The 21472-nt window shown below is 37.2% G+C and overlaps 1 protein-coding gene across 1 annotated transcript in view; it reads right to left on the reverse strand.

Moving 5' to 3' along the window:
• Positions 1-3667: 3667 nt before the first annotated feature.
• Positions 3668-21472, reverse strand: part of LOC126210087 (nuclear factor related to kappa-B-binding protein) — a 211228-nt gene continuing 193423 nt past the window's right edge. Inside the window, exons 23-24 of the mRNA XM_049939213.1 lie at positions 14507-14684; positions 3668-4257 (exon numbers count right to left, since the gene is read on the reverse strand). Coding sequence (XP_049795170.1) covers positions 4254-4257; positions 14507-14684 — 182 coding nt within the window. The 3' untranslated portion in view covers positions 3668-4253. The remainder of the gene's footprint in view (positions 4258-14506; positions 14685-21472) is intronic.

The raw sequence follows: 21472 nt of genomic DNA on the forward strand, positions 1-21472 counted from the left end.
CAGGAAGAAGAAATAAAAACTTTGGGGTTTGTTAATGAGATTGTCATTCTGTCAGACTGCTTAGGACTTGGAAGATCAACTGAATGGAGTGGATAGTGTCTTGCAAAGAGGGTACATGATGAACATAAACAAACATAAATCAAGAGTAATGGAGTGTAGCTGAATTAAGTCAGGTGATGCTAGGAGAATTAGATTAGGAAATGAGAGACTGCATTCTCCTGTTTGGATAGCAAAATAACTGCTGACAATGTAAGTGAAGAACATGCAAAATGTAGACTGAACATAGCTAGGAAAAATTTTCTGAAAATGAGTAATTTATTAATACTGAATACAAATTTAAGTGTTACAAAACAGTTTCTGAAAATATTTGTCTAGAGTGGAGCATTACATGGAAGTGAAACATGAATGATAGATACTACATACAAGAAAAGAGTAGAAGCTTTTTGACATGTGTTGCTATAGGAAATTATGTAGGTGGACTGAGGAACTAATGAAGAAGTACTGAATAGGACTGGAGAGAAATAAGCTTTAGGCACAACTTAAGCACACAAAGGGTTAGACTTATATGACAAATCTTTAGACACTGAGGAATAGTTAATTGGGTAATGGAGGTGGGGGCAGAAATTGTGAAGGTTTAAACACACTAAACAGGTTCAAATGGACCGATGACCATGACAACAAAGGACTAATAAAAACAAAGAAAAATCAAGCCCGTTGAACAATAGGTACAGAAATACATTATTGGCTTTTAGTCCATGGTGCAATACCAAGCTATGAGAAACATTATAATCCTCACCTCATCAACAACACTTGCTGCAGTTCTATAGTGCATACATTGGAAAAGTGTTCACAGAGATAGTTCGATGAAATGCAGCAAGCAAAATATCAGTTTCCAATACGATATTATGAAGAAGTGAAGCATAAAATTAAATGACTGAAAATAATTATCTTTTAAAGTACATATTTTGTCTTTTCCTGTGATCTGTACTACTGAAACATAAATTACTGCAACCAAAATTAGAGTACATTTTCATTGCTGATGTAATAACAAATTATTATTATTATTATTATTATTGTTACTATTTATTACAGTGTGCAAAAATCTGTATAGAACAAAATATGGAGTTCTGTTCCTTGTGAAAAAGAGAAAAATGTTCGTAGTGAGTAAGTAGAATGATAGTGTAGAAGACAATAATGAACAGAAATAGACAGGAGGTACTCGCACTGTGACATAGAATCCCAAAGTGAAATTGTAACATTACAAGCTTAAGCTTAAAGCAGTTAAATAATAAGAACAAATTATCATTATACTCTACGTGCAGCTAGTAACGAAAAAAAGAGACAAATATTTGATTTCAATCAATGATGGTGAGGATTTCAATTGCAAAGAACCAAAAAAACGGGAAACAAAGAAGTATGTTATGAACAATTTATGTAAGCTTTTAAACTGTACACACTTAACTTAGTGCTTAATGAAATGCAATATGTACTAGCTGATGGCTGTAGTAAGCACATAAACAGAAAGAAATCAAAGACAATTACATGCCTAGAAGGTGGGTGCTTTCAGTTGCTACATGTTATACTTAAACAAGAATTATCTGCTTGTTTACGACTCAACAGCTCTACTATTCAGTAAGTTGTTACCTTTGCTTATAATTACTTACATCCTACCAGGACTTCCATTATCAAAATTTAACATGAGATGAAGGCATTTTGCTATCTCTATAGCTGAACAGATAAAGAAGGAATAGACAAGAGGGCACAATAGCCAAGAATGCACAAGGCAAAAAGTCTTTCTATAAAAAGCAATGTCTACTAACATCGAATCATATAAAGCTCAATATCACAAAAAGATTCACGAAACCATATATTTGGAGCATAGGACATGTGTGGGTGCATGATTTGTACAATAGGGAAGACACAAATAAAAATATCAGAAGCCTCTGAAGCGTAGTGTTATAGGAGACATCCGGACAGGAGACATTCTCCAAGTCACAAAGGGGAAGGCAAATTTTTGAAAAAGAGTATAATAAATGTGATCTCTCAGATTTTCTCAGTGTGGTTGATTAATGGTATTCTTCCAGGCAGGTGTTCAGCTGTGTTGAAGAAGAGGACTAGCTACCTTTACTTGACATGTTAACAGAAGATCTATGGTATTGATGGGTCACAGAGCATACAGAAAACTCATGCACATCAACCTCCGTCCCCTCACCTTGAGCGATCACCATATGTTACCCAGATATTCAGTGCTAAAGACTGTTGTCCACAGAAATTGGACAAGGAAAGCCTTGCCGAAGAGTTACAACACCTAACAACTGTGTTCCAAAGGAGTGGTTACTCAGATCATCAATCTGAGTCAAAATCAAGGACACCTGAGAAAGAGGTTGAAACGGAGACAGGCAAAGAGAAACCAAAACTCACTCATTTACCTTATTAGTTTCTGGGACAGCATGGTTAAGGAAAGTATCAAAATAAGTATGTCAATAAACCTAATAAATGGAGACAGAGGTTACAATTTCAACACAGCTTGGGGACCGGCACTCAGTTATGATCTCACCAGCTATCACATCCACCAGACCTGGGAAACACTGGCAGAATATGCATTCTACAGAATGTAAGTACAGGCTCTGAAAAACAAAAGAGCCTCAAAAGGCACTGTGGACGTTAGCAGTTGAATTCAAAATCAGCTATATACACCAGCACAAGATCAATGATAGTTCATAGTGTGGTTGGGGTCCAGACAGTGAGTACATGCCACAGCACAACTCTCAGCGCCTGAAGGTTGGGTCGGTCAATGAAATATTGTGCTTAAAATGGAAGCTACATGGCTGAACACTAGGAAGTACACCATTAATGTAGAAAATAGAAAAAATGGAATTAACATACCAAAAAGAAGAGATAAACTCGTTCAGGTCACGTTACAACACGAGACATTACCGAAAACTGTAACATTTTGAGAGAGCAACTAGCGGGAATTGGAAATAGAGTACTGCTGTTACTCAGTAGATGGCTGAAACACCAAAAAACTACTAAAAACACAATCTGCTCTAAAATGTTATTTCTTTCTTTTATAATCACAGCTCATGGGATATTCTTATGAACAGCTGTCTGTTTATTTTCATATATTTTCAAACTTGTTGTTATTTATACGTAGATGGTAGGCATGTGCCTACAAATTAATTTGATACACTGCTAATGCATGTCTTAACACAGATCAGTGAGTATATTCAGCTATTTGGGACTTGGCTGTCCCAAAAAGGTATCTATCCCAAAAAGGTATGATCTGCAACTATTAAGAAAAATATTTATCAGTTTCTGCACACTTAGACATCTTATTATTTTTATTTGTTATTCCATTAATATATCCAGAAAGATGGTGACTGACACGGACTGTGTACTCTCATTCTACATACACTTGAAGTAGTTTGTTTTTCTCTTGAAATCTGCTCGTTAAGAATAAAATTTTGCAGATTGCAAAGAAATTGCAGTTATACATTTCAAGTTATGATAATAGAAGAAATCACAATAAAAAATTTTCCTCTTTTTTTTCTTTTCTAGAGGCAGTAATAGCTTCTTTTGAAAGTAAATATGGAAAATTAAAATCAAAAGAAACACACAAAACAGAGACAACAGCAGTATCAAACAAACAGAATTTAAACTGTATGAACATCCTGAAAAGTAATGCAAAAGTCACATATTACATTAATTTCTTTTGGGTGCGCAACTTCAATAATGAATGTTGGGTACAATTTTTAAATTGTTTTGGCTCTGTACTTATACACAAGCCTGCCACAATGCACCAGCAAAAATAAAGTAATTACAAAATGTGGTAATCTATATAACTGATTAGAATAGGTCATATGAGAAAGCATTGTTCCTTCTCCATAGTAAAACACATTTAAAAAATTGTACGGATTAGTACTTTCTGAAGGAATGTACTTAGCCATGAAGTAGTTCACTCTTTTTTCTACATTAAAAAAAAAAATTACAAAAGAACAGGATTTTTCTGTACGGCACAAACAATGCATAATAAAAGAAATCATGTCAGTGGTGAGCTCATGCTCTCTCAGCAATGTTAGGCATTCAGGTACTTAAGTGTTCACACTGTGTTAACAGCAGACGAGCAGTTTTCAACAGCTGATGGGTCCTCGCTGGTGTTTTGCTTTACCCCAGTCCGAGAGCATACTCTGTTCATCTTCTTAGCAGTCCAATCTAACATGTTTAACATGCAATTTATAAATACATTTACAGCTTCACCTGCAACAAAGCAAAAATAAAGACTTTTCAGATTAGTGTCAAAATCATTTTAAAAGATTCCTGAAGCAAACTCAATCAAACAAACTGCCAAGGAAGGCAGATCAGAGTTAAAATGTCCTGTCGGCAATGAGATCATTAGAGATAGAGCCCGAGTTCCCCCCCTCTCAGTTCTCTCCTCCCATCCCACTCTCCACCAAAGTATGAAAGGAATAATCCCAGCATTTGCGTTACGCAATTTAGGGAAGTCACGGAAATCCTAAATCTGGATGTTGGGACAGAGATCTGAACCGCCCCACTCCCAAACGAAGGTCCAGTGTGCTGACCACTGCCTTAGCTACCTTACCGGGTCAAACTTAGTACCGGGGGAGACATGCAAGCATAAGCAAGTTAGTAGGCTAATGCAGCCAGAGTCAACTTTCATAATATTGCACAGTGCATTTTATTGTAAAAAGCTCTGATATCTTGGATACTACAGCAATTGTTAACATAAAAAACGTGAGTAGCCGCAAGGAACAACACATAGTTCGTATTCCATATTAACCCTAGTTGGATAACTGGGGTAGGATAGGGACAGGCAAGTCGGCAAAATGGTCTGTAGTGGAAGGACTTGCACCTGGCTATCAAGCCACATGAAACCATTACTATTATTATTATTATTATTATTATTTCTTTACTTTCTCAGACGTTAAGTCTGGTTAAGAATGGAAAGTGACGCGGACCTTGATCAAGCGTCACTTCCTATTAACTGTACGGTATGTGTTATATTGCATTTAGGAACTTTCGGGTAATTGAACATGTATCAATAATTACGGATTTCTGTAGTTGTATATATATGTTTGGATGTAGCTGTATTGGATTGATGTACTGGTGGATATTGTGTGGTATGACTCCTGTAGTTGATAGTATAATTGGTATGATGTCAACTTTATCCTGATGCCACATGTCTTTGACTTCCTCAGCCAGTTGGATGTATTTTTCAATTTTTTCTCCTGTTTTCTTTTGTATATTTGTTGTATTGGGTATGGATATTTCGATTAGTTATGTTAATTTCTTCTTTTTATTGGTGAGTATGATGTCAGGTTTGTTATGTGGCGTTGTTTTATCTGTTATAATGGTTCTGTTCCAGTATAATTTGTATTCATCATTCTCCAGTACATTTTGTGGTGCATACTTGTATGTAGGAACTTGTTGTTTTAAAAGTTTATGTTGTAAGGCAAGCTGTTGATGTATTATTTTTGCGACATTGTCATGTCTTCTGGGGTATTCTGTATTTGCTAGTATTGTGCATCCGCTTGTGATGTGATCTACTGTTTCTATTTGTTGTTTACAAAGTCTGCATTTATCTGTTGTGGTATTGGGATCTTTAATAATATGCTTGCTGTAATACCTGGTGTTTATTGTTTGATCCTGTATTGCAATCATGAATCCTTCTGTCTCACTGTATATATTGCCTTTTCTTAGCCATGTGTTGGATGCGTCTTGATCGATGTGTGGCTGTGTTAGATGATACGGGTGCTTGCCATGAAGTGTTTTCTTTTTCCAATTTACTTTCTTCGTATCTGTTGATGTTATGTGATCTAAAGGGTTGTAGAAGTGGTTATGAAATTGCAGTGGTGTAGCCGATGTATTTATATGAGTGATTGCCTTGTGTATTTTGCTAGTTTCTGCTCGTTCTAGAAAGAATTTTCTTAAATTGTCTACCTGTCCATAATATAGCTGATGTGACTTACCAAATGAAAGTGCTGGCAGGTCGACAGACACACAAACAAACACAAACATACACACAAAATTCAAGCTTTCGCAACAAACTGTTGCCTCATCAGGAAAGAGGGAAGGAGAGGGAAAGGCGAAAGGATGTGGGTTTTAAGGGAGAGGGTAAGGAGTCATTCCAATCCCGGGAGCGGAAAGACTTACCTTAGGGGGAAAAAAGGACAGGTATACACTCGCACACACACACATATCCATCCACACATATACAGACCCAAGCAGACATATTTAAAGTTTGGGCAGAGATGTCAGTCGAGGCAGAAGTGAAGAGGCAAAGATGATGTTGAATGACAGGTGAGGTATGAGTGGCGGCAACTTGAAATTAGCGGAGATTGAGGCCTGGTGGGTGACGGGAAGAGAGGATATATTGAAGAGCAAGTTCCCATCTCCGGAGTTCGGATAGGTTGGTGTTGGTGGGAAGTATCCAGATAACCCGAACGGTGTAACACTGTGCCAAGATGTGCTGGCCGTGCACCAAGGCATGTTTAGCCACAGGGTGATCCTCATTACCAACAAACACTGTCTGCCTGTGTCCATTCATGCGAATGGACAGTTTGTTGCTGGTCATTCCCACATAGAATGCATCACAGTGTAGGCAGGTCAGTTGGTAGATCACGTGGGTGCTTTCACACGTGGCTCTGCCTTTGATTGTGTACACCCTCCGGGTTGCGGGACTGGAGTAGGTGGTGGTGGGAGGGTGCATGGGACAGGTTTTACACCGGGGGCGGTTACAAGGGTAGGAGCCAGAGGGTAAGGAAGGTGGTTTGGGGATTTCGTAGGGATGAACTAAGAGGTTACGAAGGTTAGGTGGACGGCGGAAAGACACTCTTGGTGGAGTGGGGAGGATTTCATGAAGGATGGATCTCATTTCAGGGCAGGATTTGAGGAAGTCGTATCCCTGCTGGAGAGCCACATTCAGAATCTGATCCAGTCCCGGAAAGTATATATAAAGATATATTTTTCCTACGTGGAATGTTTCCCTCTATTATGTCCATAATAAATAGGTTTTTTATGTCGATAAATCCCCTTCCTCCTTCCTTTCTGCTTAATGTGAATCTTTCTGTTGCTGAATGTATCTGATGTATTCTATATTTGTGGCATTGTGATCGTGTAAGTGTATTGAGTGCTTCTAGGTCTGTGTTACTCCATTTCACTACTCCAAATGAGTAGGTCAATATTGGTATGGCATAAGTATTTATAGCTTTTGTCTTGTTTCTTGCTGTCAATTCTGTTTTCAGTATTTTTGTTAGTCTTTGTCTATATTTTTCTTTTAGTTCTTCTTTAATATTTGTATTATCTATTCCTATTTTTTGTCTGTATCCTAGATATTTATAGGCATCCGTTTTTTCCATCGCTTCTATGCAGTCGTTAGTGTGTTTTCCATTGACTATGCTATTTTTCTTACATTTGTCTGTTCCAGAAGCCATACTTATATCATTGCTGAATACTTCTGTTATCTTTAGTAATTGGTTGAGTTGTTGATTTGTTGCTGCCAGTAGTTTTAGATCATCCATGTATAGCAAATGTGTGATTTTGTGTGGGTATGTTCCAGTAATATTGTATCCATAATTTGTATTATTTAGCATGTTGGATAGTGGGTTCAGAGCAAGGCAGAACCAGAAAGGACTTGATGAGTCTCCTTGGTATATTCCATGCTTAATCTGCATTGGCTGTGATGTGATATTATTTGAATTAGTTTGGATATTAAGTGTGGTTTTCCAATTTTTCATTACTATGTTTAGGAACTGTATCAATTTAAGATCTACTTTGTATATTTCCAATATTTGTAGTAACCATGAGTGGGGTACACTATCAAAAGCTTTTTGGTAATCAATGTATGCGTAGTGTAGCGACCTTTGTTTAGTTTTAGCTTGATATGTCACCTCTGCATCTATTATCAGTTGCTCTTTACATCCTCATGCTCCTTTGCAACAGCCTTTTTGTTCTTCATTTATAATTTTGTTCTGTGTTGTATGTGTCATTAATTTCTGTTTAATGACTGAAGTTAATATTTTGTATATTGTTGGTAGGCATGTTATGGGGCGATATTTAGCTGGGTTCGCTGTGTCTGCTTGATCTTTAGGTTTCAGATAAGTTATTCCATGTGTAAGTGTATCAGGGAATGTGTATGGGTCTGCAATGTAACTGTTAAATAATTTAGTTAGATGTGAATGTGTTGAGGTGAACTTCTTTAACCAGAAATTTGCTATTTTATCATTATTATTATTATTATTATTATTATTATTAGGGATTATTATACAGTGAAAGAGGTCACTTCCAGCAATGGGCGAAACTATGGCACATTTTACAACATAATGTGGTCTGCAACCCAGAAGAATATTATGAAAATGTGAGTACAGCTCTGCAATGCCTGGAACAATTTCAATCAAACTTGGTACATATTGTAGTTATCCAAATACCTTACAATTTCTTACCGCGAAACAACAATTACTGTGTACCTGTGAAAGAATAGTAAAGTCAGCTCATATTTATTGAAAGGAAATAATTGTCTGCCAATTCTGTCATGCATGTATTATCCTATTTTTCGTAAATATTCTGCACGGATTTCCCGCTCGGCAGATGTCGAGTCTACACCAAAGTAATATTGATCATTGTGGTTTGTGTATAGTAGCTCTATGGGCAGTGGTATTCCAGCACAGAAGAGCACTAAAATGAAAATGTTTAAAAAAAGGTGAGGGAACGGAGAGACAGAAACAGCTCAAATCTGGATATGGGGGAAAGACACTTGGTTGTTGTTTGGTGATATGTAATGAAGACTACTGACAAATACATTTTGAACGGTTAACTAAATCAAAGGAGTTTTGTTTCAAATAAATGACGAAGATAAAATGGTGCTCAGTATGTATTTACTATAACTGAGAATTGCAAGAAATAACTGCAATGCATAGAGAGATACTGCATTTCACGTGAGTAAATTACCGCAATTACATGCATAAAAAGCAGCTCCCCATATATAACTTACTACTTTAAAAAAAGATATTATTGAGTAAAATGATAAAACACACCTAGCTCCCTTAGGCTAATTTTACACAACTGACTTTTCTGCCTCAGTCGACTACTCACAGCAAGTTAGTCTACCACAGCACCTGAGGCATTATATTCCTGTATTGAGACTTACTTTTCACTGATGGTGTTTTACACTTACACATCAAAGCCAAAACTGCATGTGTGCTGGGTGCAGTCTGCCACTTAGACCAGTACTAAATAGTGCGAATCAGGTTATGAAGGACTCCTTTTAAAATGCTGAATATAGTAACAGTACAAGGGACAAGCAATTATAGTAGAGTTTATTAATGATGAAATTAAAGTTAATAGTCTACGTTCTTGACAAAGGTCTCACAGTAAATCCTCCACAATATTGAGAACTAAAAGAATAGAAGTGTCATCCAGACATTTCAAAATATCAACATTTATGCCAAAGAAATTATTTACATACACACACATCAATCGATATTTGAGAGGCAGCACATAGTGTCTTTTTGCTTTATCTTTTGCATCTTGTTTTCTTTCCAAAGAGCAAATAACATTCAAAACCATTTTCTCCTTCAATAGAGCAGACTTTTAAGTGGTTAAAACACTTTTCTTAAAGAGATGTTTTCTATATATTCATGTTCTTATTTATTCACAGTGTAGGTTTATTCCTTGTCCAGATACTGTAAAACATAAATACATTTTCACTTTCAGATATTTGGTGTCAGATGTGAGAAAACGACTGTACGAAAAATACTGAGCCCTCGTGCAACCTTTGAAAGTTGTCACAAAAACAAAACAAAGGATAAAATGAAGATTAGTAGGTCAAAAAGCATAAACTTCATTATCAAAACATGAGTGAAAACAGTTTAACTTACAATATCAGCAGACAATTTCAAAATCCCCCATCACTGAGCACATGCAGTCAGATGCATACTTTGGGATTCAGAACCTCCAACTCAGCACAACCAGTCAGCGACTGAGGCATTGTCTCATTTGTGACATGACTGGTGGATAACTTGCACACTGGCATGTAATGTGCACTCACCAAAAGTAACTGATTTAGCCAAAGAAAGCCACTCGTGGAATACATGCTTTCAGTGTGAAGAGGCTCACATGTAAAAATCTACATCTACATCTGCGTGGATACTCCGCAAATCACATTTAAGTGCATGGCAGAGGGTTCACAGAACCACGTTCACAACAATTCTCTATTATTCCAATCTCATACAGTGCACAGAAAAAATTAACACCTACATCTTTCCGTGTGAGCTTTAATTTTTCTTGTTTTATTGTGATGATCATTTCTCCCTATACAGGATCCTGTCAACTAAATATTTTTTTCATTCGGAGGAGGAAGTTGGTGATTCAAATTTTGTGAGAAGATTCCACCGCAGCAAAAAACACCTTTGTTTTAATGATGTCCATCCCAAATCCTGTATCATTTCAGTGACACCCTTTCCCCTATTTCGCAATAATATAAAACGTGCTGCCCTTCTTTGAACTTTCTCAATGTATTCCATCAGTCCTTTCTGGTAAGGATCCCATGTTGCGCAGCAGTATTCTAAACGAGGACGGACAAGCGTAGTGTAGGCAGTCTCCTTAGTAGGTCTGTTACATTTTCTAAGTGTCCTGCCAATAAAACACAGTCTTTGGTTAGCCTTCCCCACAACATTTTCTATGTGTTCCTTCCAATTTAAGTTGTTTGTAATTGTAATACCTAGGTATTTAGTTGAATTTGCAGCTTTTAGATTAGACTGATTTATTGTGTAACCGAAGTTTAACGAGTTCCTTTTAGCACTCATGTGGATGACCTCACACTTTTCATTATTTAGGGTCAACTGCCACTTTTCGCACCAATCAGATATCTTTTCTAAATCCTTTTTCAATTTGGTTTGATCTTCTGATGACTATATTAGTCGATAAAAGACAGCGTCATCTGCAAAAACCTAAGACAGCTGCTCAGGATGTCTCCTAAAGCCGGCCAGAGCAGCCGAGCAGTTCTAGGCGCTACAGTCTGGAACCGCACGACCGCTACAGTTGCGGGTTCGAATCCTGCCTCGGGCATGGGTGTGTGTAATGTCCTTAGGTTAGTTAGGTTTCAGTAGTTCTAAGTTCTAGGCGACTGATGACCTCAGTTCAGTCCCATAGTGCTCAGAGCCATTTGAACCATTTGTCTCCTAAATCATTTATATAGGTAAGGAACAGCAAAGGGCCTATAACACTATCTTGGGGACTGCCAGAAGTCACTTCTGTTTTACTCAATGACTTTCCCTCTGTTACTATGAACTGTGACCTCTCTGACAGGAAATCATGAACCCAGTCATAGAACTGAGACAATATTCTGTAAGCATGCAATTTCACTACAAGCCGCTTGTGTGGTACAGTGTCAAAAGCCTTCTGGACATCTAGAAATATGGAATCAATTTTAAATCCCTTGTCAATAACACTCAACATTTCATGTAAGTAAAGAGCTAGTTGTGTTTCACAAGAACGATGTTTTCAAAACCCATGTCAACTGTGTGTCAACAGACAGTTTTCTTCGAGGTAATTCAGAATGTTCGAACATGATATATGTTCCAAAATCCTGCTGCATATCAATGTTAATGATATGGGTCTGTAATTTAGTGGATTACACCTACTACCTTTCTTGGATATTGGTATTACCTGTGCAACTTTTCAGTCTTTGGGTACAGATCCTTTGTCGAGCGAACGGTTTTATGCGATTGTTAAGTATGGAGCTATTGTATCAGTATACTCTGAATGGAACATAACTGGTAAACAGTCTGGACCGGAAGACTTGCTTTGTTTAAGTGACTTATGTTCTTCACTACTCCAAGAATCTCTATTTCTACTTTAATCATGTTGCCAGCTGTTCTCAATTCAAATTCTAGAATATTTATTTTGTCGTCTTGGGTGATTGAAGTTCGGAAGGCTTTGGCAGCATTGTCATCATAGTACAATATTTCCATTGTTATTGCACAGAGAAGGCATTGATTGTGTGTTGCTATGACCATACTTCACATACGACCAGAATCTCTTTCAATTTTCTGGCAGGTTTCAAGACAAAGTTTCGCTGTGGAAACTACTATAAGCACGGCATACTGAATTCCATGCTAAACTTCGAGCTTCTGTCAAAGATCGCCAATCTTGGAGATTTTGTGTCTGTTTAAATTTGGCATTTTTTTTTTTTTTCGTTGTTTCTGTAACAGTGTTCTGACCTGTTTTGTGCACCAAGGAGGATCACCTCCGTCGGTTGTTAATTTATTTGGTACAAATCTCTCAATTGCTGCTGATACTATTTCCTAGAATTCAAGCCACATCTGGTCTACACTTACATTGTTAATTTGGAAGGAGTGGAGATTGTCTCTCAGGAAGGCATCAAGTGAATTTTTATCTGGTTAAACAAAAATTAACTTTGCTCGTTGTGAATTCATGATCATAGTCACAGTACTTTGGATAAGTAAGTAATAGGACCACACTGGCTAACTGGGTAGTCAAACCTCTCGCTGCTGTGGATGTGTATAAATGTCCTGCTGCATCATTCCCCCAGGTGCTGGGGATGTGTATACATGCACTGCTTGTATTTTGCTACAGTGCTACTGAAATCTGTATGCACCCTGAGCCAGCGACCTCTCACTGCAGCGAACAAGTTACTTCAATATCTTGGTGAATAAAAAAGTTTCGAGTATTTATCATACAACATATATGTGTCTTTGGGTGCTGTTATTTGCAAAAAACCTCAATTCTAGATCTTGAACTATTGATGAAATGTGACGACTGTTATGGCCACATATTTCCCAATTCACAGGAACAGAAATGGGTGTGCCGCACACAACTGTCTGTAAGATATAAAAATCAACAACTCAAGAACCAAATAATATATCGTTCTGCACTCAATTTTAAATAAAATTTTGATATCTTATCTACATTTCATATCGCAATGTGTGAGCTAAAATCAATCAAATACACAGTTTACACAATGTGTTTTTACCTCTGTTAACTCTAAAATTTCAGGCAATGTTTTACTTCATTTGATGCAGCACTGCCCCTATGACATATAACAAAAAGAAATTAAGTCCTTTATCAAGCAAAGATATCAGACTGTAAGAGGTGCAAAAATCAAAGTTTTTTCAGTGAATAGTTTCCTTAAAATTGGATGATAAGTATTTGAATTCGGCCAGAACACCATCTCTCAGCAAAGGTTTCAGCACCTGGTGAGCAGTACAGCCACAACAAAGCTGTATTCAGCACAGAAGGCAGACAGCACACATGTAGCAGCGAAACAGTTAAGTAAATATTCATCAAGAGTTTTCTTTTACTTTGATGAGGTAGTACTGATGCGCATTCCTTCCACCATGTGAGGTTATAAGAAGGAAGGTTCCAGTTCAGTAGCCCACCAAACTCACTGGAGGGAGGGGGGGGGGGGGGGGGGGAGGCAGAGGAAACTTGATGCATTCTTTTTTTTCCAGGGAACTTCCAGTTTTTACCTGAGTTATTTTGGGAAAACACACTAAATCAGAATGGTAATATTCTGCCTGAAACCCATGTCCATTATCTTAATAGCTGCACCTCCTACAGCCGGTCCGTCAACTGATGGGTTACCAGCATTTGTGTTGGAGGAAGTGGCCTACTCCACGAGATCACTACAACTGCTACACAGGATCACTGAGAAGTTACTTCAATTTGACACTGTAGTATTGCATGCAGTAATTTATGTAAATTCTGTGCATGTGCATTTCTTGTGTTAATTATTTCAGATATCAGTTTTAATGAGTACAATAGCCAAGCACAGGTCTGCTGCTTATTAAAGCCCTGCAAGCATGTAGCTCATCCAAGTGGTCTGTACATGCCTGCCATCTATGTGTGTGTGTGTGTGTGTGTGTGTGTGTGTGTGTGTGTGTGTGTGTGTGTGTGTGTGGATACGGTTCACACAGGGTGGCAGAAGTTGCTGAAGATGACCAACGTCACAGTCTCACGCACACAACTGAGTGAGCATTCGACCAAAGCTTGCGAGCCAGCACTCACCCGTGTGTAGACTGCAAATTTAGAGTGTGTTCTTTCCGTAAGACTTGGGCAATATTTATTTAAATGACAAATAACAAATATAGACAAAAATTATTACTTGATAATAACAAATAAAAATACTTATTCGAAACCATTATTCATTTACATGAAAAGCACATTTGTCCATCATCTCTAAATAAAATGCATTATGAATAACAGACAAAGTTTAAACCCAATCACATTTATTGCCCCAGTTCTTCCTCATTTTAAAACACTTGTTTTGTTGCTTTTAAACTACTTCTTAGGACGCATTTTTCAAACATCTTATCAGAAAGGACATTTGATTTCTAACGATTTGCTACTGTAATCCAATAAAGAAAATGCATTCTACATCTTTAAGAGGATACTGGTGTGTGCGACTCTAGGGTGCACAACTTGATTTAGTGTATTCACTACCAGACTCCTCTCCCTGTCAGATACTCACTGGTCAGGGTTGGTCCCAGATCCGGCGTTGTCACCCGCACCTCCGACAGCATGTGCTGCCACTCCTCCCGATTGCTGTTGCTGTGCTGCAACCATGATGTTGGCTGCACTGGTAGCAATAGTCGCCCCCTGAGCTCGGATGCCAGGGCTCAGGATGCGTGCGTAAACCTGCTGCCGACCTGCAAGGTTTTTGCAAAACAGTGAGCTTAATAATTTTAATTGTAAACTCAATATTTTCTTTGATGCAGTCACAGAAATACATTAATGAGGGCACCACAAATGGTCACAGTTACAACTCCTGGGGAGTGTCAGTGAAGTTTAGAAAAACATGAATTCTCAGGCTCTTGAAGACAGACTCAAAGTCATCTTATTTCTTTCTTTTTTTCTTGTGCCTTTGTCCTGCACTTGTTATTAACACATCTAGCATGGTTGGCTTTTAAGGGGTGGCCTTGTGCCCTTCCTGATGCTACCCCTTTACCCTCTGGGACAGAACATGTGTACATTGACCAACTGTCTGCATATAGTTTTAATCATCTGAAACTGAGTGAAAGTTTTTTAGATGTTTGCAAATCATGTAACTGATATGGGACTTGTGTACCAGCCCAGTATTCACCTATTGGGATGTGGCAAAGTGCCTAAAGCCCCCATTCAGGCTGGCTGGCACATCAAACCATGCTGCCAATCCAGCAGACAGATTTGAACTGGGGCCGGCACACCTCACCATCCTGGAAGCGGTGCATTAACGTGGATGGCTATTCGAAGGGGTGTGAAGATAGGCTCCATTTATCCTGCAAAAAACCACTAACACAATTTCAAGAAGCAGAACTAAGTGAAGAACCTAGAGATATTCTTCAGCTCCCTACGTATCACTCTACTAGCAACCGTGAAGACAAAATTAGACTAATTTTCTGTGCTCCTTACACAACTGGAATGGAAAGAAACCCTAACAAGAGGCACAAAATGTTTTATATTGAGATAAAATGTTGGCAAAAATACATGTTTAACTCGAGAGGTGTGCATAAAACATCATCCAAAATTGTGCTAAACGCATGCTCTGAAAATTTTTTCAAGCAGTTAGTTCATGAGCCCACGCGAATAGTAAACAATTGTGAAAACACACTTGACCTCTTAGCAACAAATAATCCTGAGTTAATAATGAGCATCAAAACGGATACCAGGATTAGTGAACACAGGGTTGTTGAAGCGAGATTGAAAATTGTAACCCCCAAATCCTCCAAAAATAAACAAAAAATATACCTATTCAGAAAAGCAGATAAAAATTCACTTGACGAATTCCTAAGAGAGACTCTCCACTCCTTCCAAATTAATAATATAAGTGTAGACCAGATGTGACTTGAATTCAAAGAAATAGTATCAGCAGCAATTGAGAGATTTATAGCAAATAATTTAACAAACGACGGAGTTGATCCTCCTCGGTACATAAAACGGGTCAGAACATTGTTGCGGAAACAACGAAACATACATGCCAAGTTTAAACAGACGCAAAATCCTCAAGATTGGCGATCTTTTACAGAAGCTTGAAATTTAGCGCGGACTTCAAAGTGAGATGCTTCTAACAGTCTCCACAACGAAACTTTGTCTCGATTCCTGGCAGGAAATCCAAAGACATTCTGGTATTATGTGAAGTATGTTAGCGGCTAGAAATGATCAGTGCCTTCTCTGTGCGATAGCAATGGAGATACGATCAAAGACAGTGCTGCCAAAGCACAGTCACTAAACACAGCCTTCTGAAATGCCTTCACAGAAGAAGACAAAGTAAATATTCCAGAATTCGAATCAAGAACAGCTGCCAACATGAGTAACGTAAAAGTAAATATCCTCGGATTAGTGAAGCAACTTAAATAACTTAATAAAAGCAAGTCTTCTGGTCCAGACTGTATACCAATTAGGTTCCTTTCAGAGTATGCTGATGCATTAGCTCCATACTTAACAATCACATACAACCGTTCGCATGATGAAAGACCAGTACCCAAAGACTGGAAAACTGCACAGGTCACACCAATATTCAATGAGAATTACCTTGAAGAAAACGGTCTATTCACACAAGTCAACATGGGTTTAGAAAACATCAGTCTTGTTAAACACAACTAGCTCTTTATTTGCATGAAGTGTTGAGTGCTATTGACAAGGGATTTCAGATCGATTCCGTATTTCTGGATTCTGGAAGGCTTTTGCACTGTATCACACAAGCAGCTTGTAGTGAAATTGCGTGCTTATGGAATATCGTCTCAGTTATGTGACTGGATTTATGATTTCCTGTCAGAGAGGTCACAGTTCATAGTAACTGACAGATAGCCATTGAGTAAAACAGAAGTGATTTCTGGCATTCCCCAAGTAGTGTATAGGCCCTTTGCTGTTCCTTATATATATAAACGATTTGGGAGACAATCTGAGCAGCCATCTAAGATTGCAATCTGCCAATGGGAATGTTCTGCAGCTTAAAATCTAGTTTCAACATCTGTCTTTTCATAATATAATTATAGCTGCCAACCTTGAGAAGAGGCTGTCAGTAATCATGTGGGAAATGTGGAGAGTCTGGGGTACCTGGCCTAGAAAATTTTAAAAATTAAAATACTATATTTCAGACTCTTTCTGGCCATATATAATGAAGATTTTCCAGGAGTAAGACTAATTGTAAGTGAAAGAAATCAGGTTAAGTGAAAAAGGCTAAAAATTAGTTTGGTAAACACCATGGGTTTTCTAATACTGTAAAATCAATATACATGTATCTCACAAATTATTAATGAAAATATAACACTAAAACAATATCCACTTCAATTATTAAGAGAGAGGCATGCCTTCAGTGTTTTATAATATGCACTAACCTTCCTCATCCACTAACTCCTCTTCTGCCTTGTATAACACAGAATCTGGATTTTCATTAGTGACTGAAGGTAATTTTCTCTTGTTGCATTCTCCACAGCCCATATCTAATCCTTTGCAAAATTATTTTGGTAACATGCTCTTCTTGAAGACGAATGTTTCATTTTACTTATCATCATAGTGCTCGAAGTTGCTGTATCCATATTAGATCAAAATTCAGGATTGTTTTCCTAACAGCACTAAAAACTCTCTCACAGGCAGCATTTATGAAAGGAACAAGCAGTGACGCAAGTTTGTTTGCTCAGTGATGGATGCTTTTTTAATGCCTGATGCATCACATATAGTAGACGTTTCGCATCAAGCAATATCAGCTAGATATTCTTCCACCACTCAAAAGTCTTAAAACTGGTAGCTTGAAAAATCCAATTCCATTGTGTTTTTTCCTATTCTCCCACGACATCAGGAAACAGCTTATTCAACTTTACAACTGATGAAACAGATTTATCTTTTCTAGATCCAATATATATAACATCTATATTTTTTAAGAAGTCATCATTTAGGGCAATTTTTTCTTTGATGTAACTGCATAAGTTGACAAAAAAACTTCTGACACCTTCATAAAATTTTACAACAATAATTTTTCAAACTTAGTATGATGATTGTAGCTTCTGGTGTCTACACCAATGAGAATATCTTCATCCCCTTTGTGATACTTAGTTTTTTGAAATTTCAGTTCGAGTAATGGAGAAAGTTTGATCAATCTCACAATCACATATGTGAATAAGATATTTATGATGCTATGAAATTTATGAATTACTGGTTCTTCTCTCTGAAGGAATACATGTGCTTTGGTAAATAATAAAAGAATTTTATGCAAGAATAGAATATACAGTTTGGTAACTGGATCATTTATAATAGAGCGTACTCTACTTAAGTGAGAGCTGCTCACATTTTTTTAAGTTTCCTTATTGAAAAAGTTTGCCAGATGTTCCCATTGCTCAATTATTCTTTCTATTCATTGGAGCAAAGAGAACCATTTGTACAAACATACTTCAGTATTTTATGGTGTTTAATGCCATATATCAGGTGACAATTTTTGAACTATATGAAACAAAATCATCACAACTCCTGAATGGTTTGCATTAGGGCATTCAAGCTGCATGGTTGGCCACAGGGAAAGATGGGAATTAGTATGCACATGCATGGTTTGATTAGCAATGAAGCCAACTTTCATTTGGATGGGTTCATCAATGAACAAAAGTGGTGGATTTGGGGGACTGAATCTTCATTTCGCGATCGAGAAATCTCTTCAACCTCAACAGGTAACTGTATGGTGTGCAATGTCTGGCACAGAATAATCGGTCCAATATTCCTTGATGCCACAGTGACTACCGAATGGTGCATGAAGATTTTGGAAGACAATTTCATCCCGATTATCCAAAGTGACCCAGATATTGACAAGATGTGGTTCTTGCAAGACGGAGATCAACCCCACTGAAGCAGGAGAGTGTTTGATGTCCTGGAGGAGCACTTTCGGGACCACATTATGGGTCTATGGAACCCAGAGGCCACTGGCATGGCCTCAATTGGCTGCCATATTCTGCGGATCTGAATACATGGGACTCCTTTTTGTGGGGCTGTATTTTAGACAAGGTGTACAGCAATAATGCCAAAACCATTGCTGAGCTGAAAAAAGCCATTCAGGAGGTCATCAACAGCATCGATATTCCAACACTTCAGTGTGTCACACAGAATTTCACTATTCATCTGTGTCAGATCATCGCATTGAACATATCATAACCTAAATCCCAATATCTGTAGTGATGTTTACATGTTGAATAAAGTGTGTGCATACCGTAGTTTGTAACTGATTAACTTTTTTTTCACATAGTTCAATAATTGTCACCCTGCATATATGAGTATTGTGTCAAAGTCTAAAAGCATATAGTCTCTTTGAACTTTTTTTTGAGAAAGTAGTAAATGTCCACTATAAATTTTTCAGCATCAAAATATTTTAGGGTTTTTATGATGCTTGATACAGCCAAATGAAGCAAGTGGCAGGAACAAGTTTGTATTCTTATGTGTGGCTGAATGCCCTTCAAAAAGCAGCACATCCTTTTCCATATCCCACCACTGAATTTGCATTATCATGTGTGAATGAAATGTAATTTTTTCAGGGAATTCCTTTTCTTAGCAGCTGGACATTCAATAGAGTAAAAATTCCTTTGACAGTATTTAAACTTGATTCCATTGTGGTGCACATCTTTCCCTGTTTAACATCAACATAATGGCAATTATGGCAATTGGGTACAGTTAACATCTTTAATATCTCTGCCACCTACAACTGCAAGAGGAAAAAGGTTTACTTTTAAATATTCTAATACTACATCCTGTGTCCCAGATGAGAAAGAATTTATAACTATAACTGCAGTTGTTTTAGTTCAACCAGACAGTTTTTTTTTTTTAGCAGCCTGAGTATCAGGAAATATTTTTTTTTTTTTTGAACAGCTGTCAAGTATGATCCACACAAGAAACTGGCAGGCCATCTTCAATTATAAATGAACTAAAAAGCATTTCTGCACTAGTGACAGAATCCTCCTCATCAGGTCATATTCCAAATGATGACAGTGACGTGTCTGAAGACAGCATTCTTTATACAAATGTGTTGCGAACATGCAGTACAAAACATATGTTGATCTGATTTATTACATTTTACCAGACATGGCCATTCTATGCTATCTTGTTTCCTAAGTTTCTGTCCAGTTTTGCATTTTTTTTTAAATTTATTTATTTATTTATTTTACACTGCCATCTACTGTATTAACACTTTGGTGCTCCGCAATATTACTATCTAAATTTGTTGCAGTACTCAGGCCTGCTTTCACAGCACTTGCTTCTTTCTTGTGATAATTTTCACTTTCATTTTTGCACTTTCCTTCTTACAACAATTGACTTAATAAGCAAATACATGAGTACTAGTATTTGTAATTACAAAAGCTTCCATCTTATTTTTTTCACTGTCACTCTGGATATCATTTGCACTGTTTAATTTCTCACTGTCATTTGCATTTAGCTTGTCTTTACGGAAACTGTTAACAGTTGTCGAAAGAATTTAAAAAAAAATCTAATTGATTGCATTTTGATGAAACAATTAAAATCTTTAGCAGCTATCCCAATATACACAGTTGTTTTGAATTCTAAAAATATGAATAATCCACCCAAAACATATTTGTTACAAAATTACCAACAATTTCATCAGTCTATAATAATTTACTCCCAACACAATTAAAAATTACATAACTAAAATAAATGGAGATGGCCATTACTATAATAGCATCAGTGTGGTGTGTATTATGAAGTATGGATAGATAGGTGGACAGTGCATCTTGTGATATCACCCCGTTAGAAAAATTGCAACAGCTTACACACAAATGCCTTGAACTTTTAACACCTCATTTCGAAAGAAGTCTTAGTAAGCCATGGTGATGAAACCATTTGTAGACAGGTTTACCACATACTCATGAAGGAAACCATAACAATCTATAAAACATTTTAGTAGCATACGATTAGCGATTTTTTGAAAACATTAAATTGTAAAATGCCTATTTCTGTAATTTCTTCCTGTTAGTCCATACTTAAGGTGATAAATCCCTAACAATTTTGGACAATGCCTAGTTCTGTATAATCCATCTGGCTACAATAATGCATACACTATGCTGTTCATAGTAGCTCACCGGCATTCCTATTCTCTTATTCCTTATTGGTTCTAATCCCTTATTAGTTCTAATCCTGCATTACCTTATTTTATTTTGTTTTGATTCCAGCATGTCCACCTGTCCATAAATCCTGTTCTTCCTGCCATCATACTTTACTAATTCTCACTATATCCAACTTCAAGTTACCCATTTTTTCCTTTCATGTTCTCTAACCCACATAGCAGAGTAAGGGACCAAACTTTCCAATCTCTTACCCATAGATCATGAGATTTACATTGCATCACTGTTCAAATACTTGTTTTCTATCTCAAGCCATTAATGCTTGTAACACCTATTTTTGACCTATATTGTATCTGTATTGATATTTCTATGCAAATTTGTAGTATTGCTTATGTATAATGTTGTAT

This window comes from Schistocerca nitens, chromosome 10, assembly GCF_023898315.1.
Source record: "Schistocerca nitens isolate TAMUIC-IGC-003100 chromosome 10, iqSchNite1.1, whole genome shotgun sequence".
Lineage (NCBI taxonomy): Eukaryota > Metazoa > Arthropoda > Insecta > Orthoptera > Acrididae > Schistocerca > Schistocerca nitens.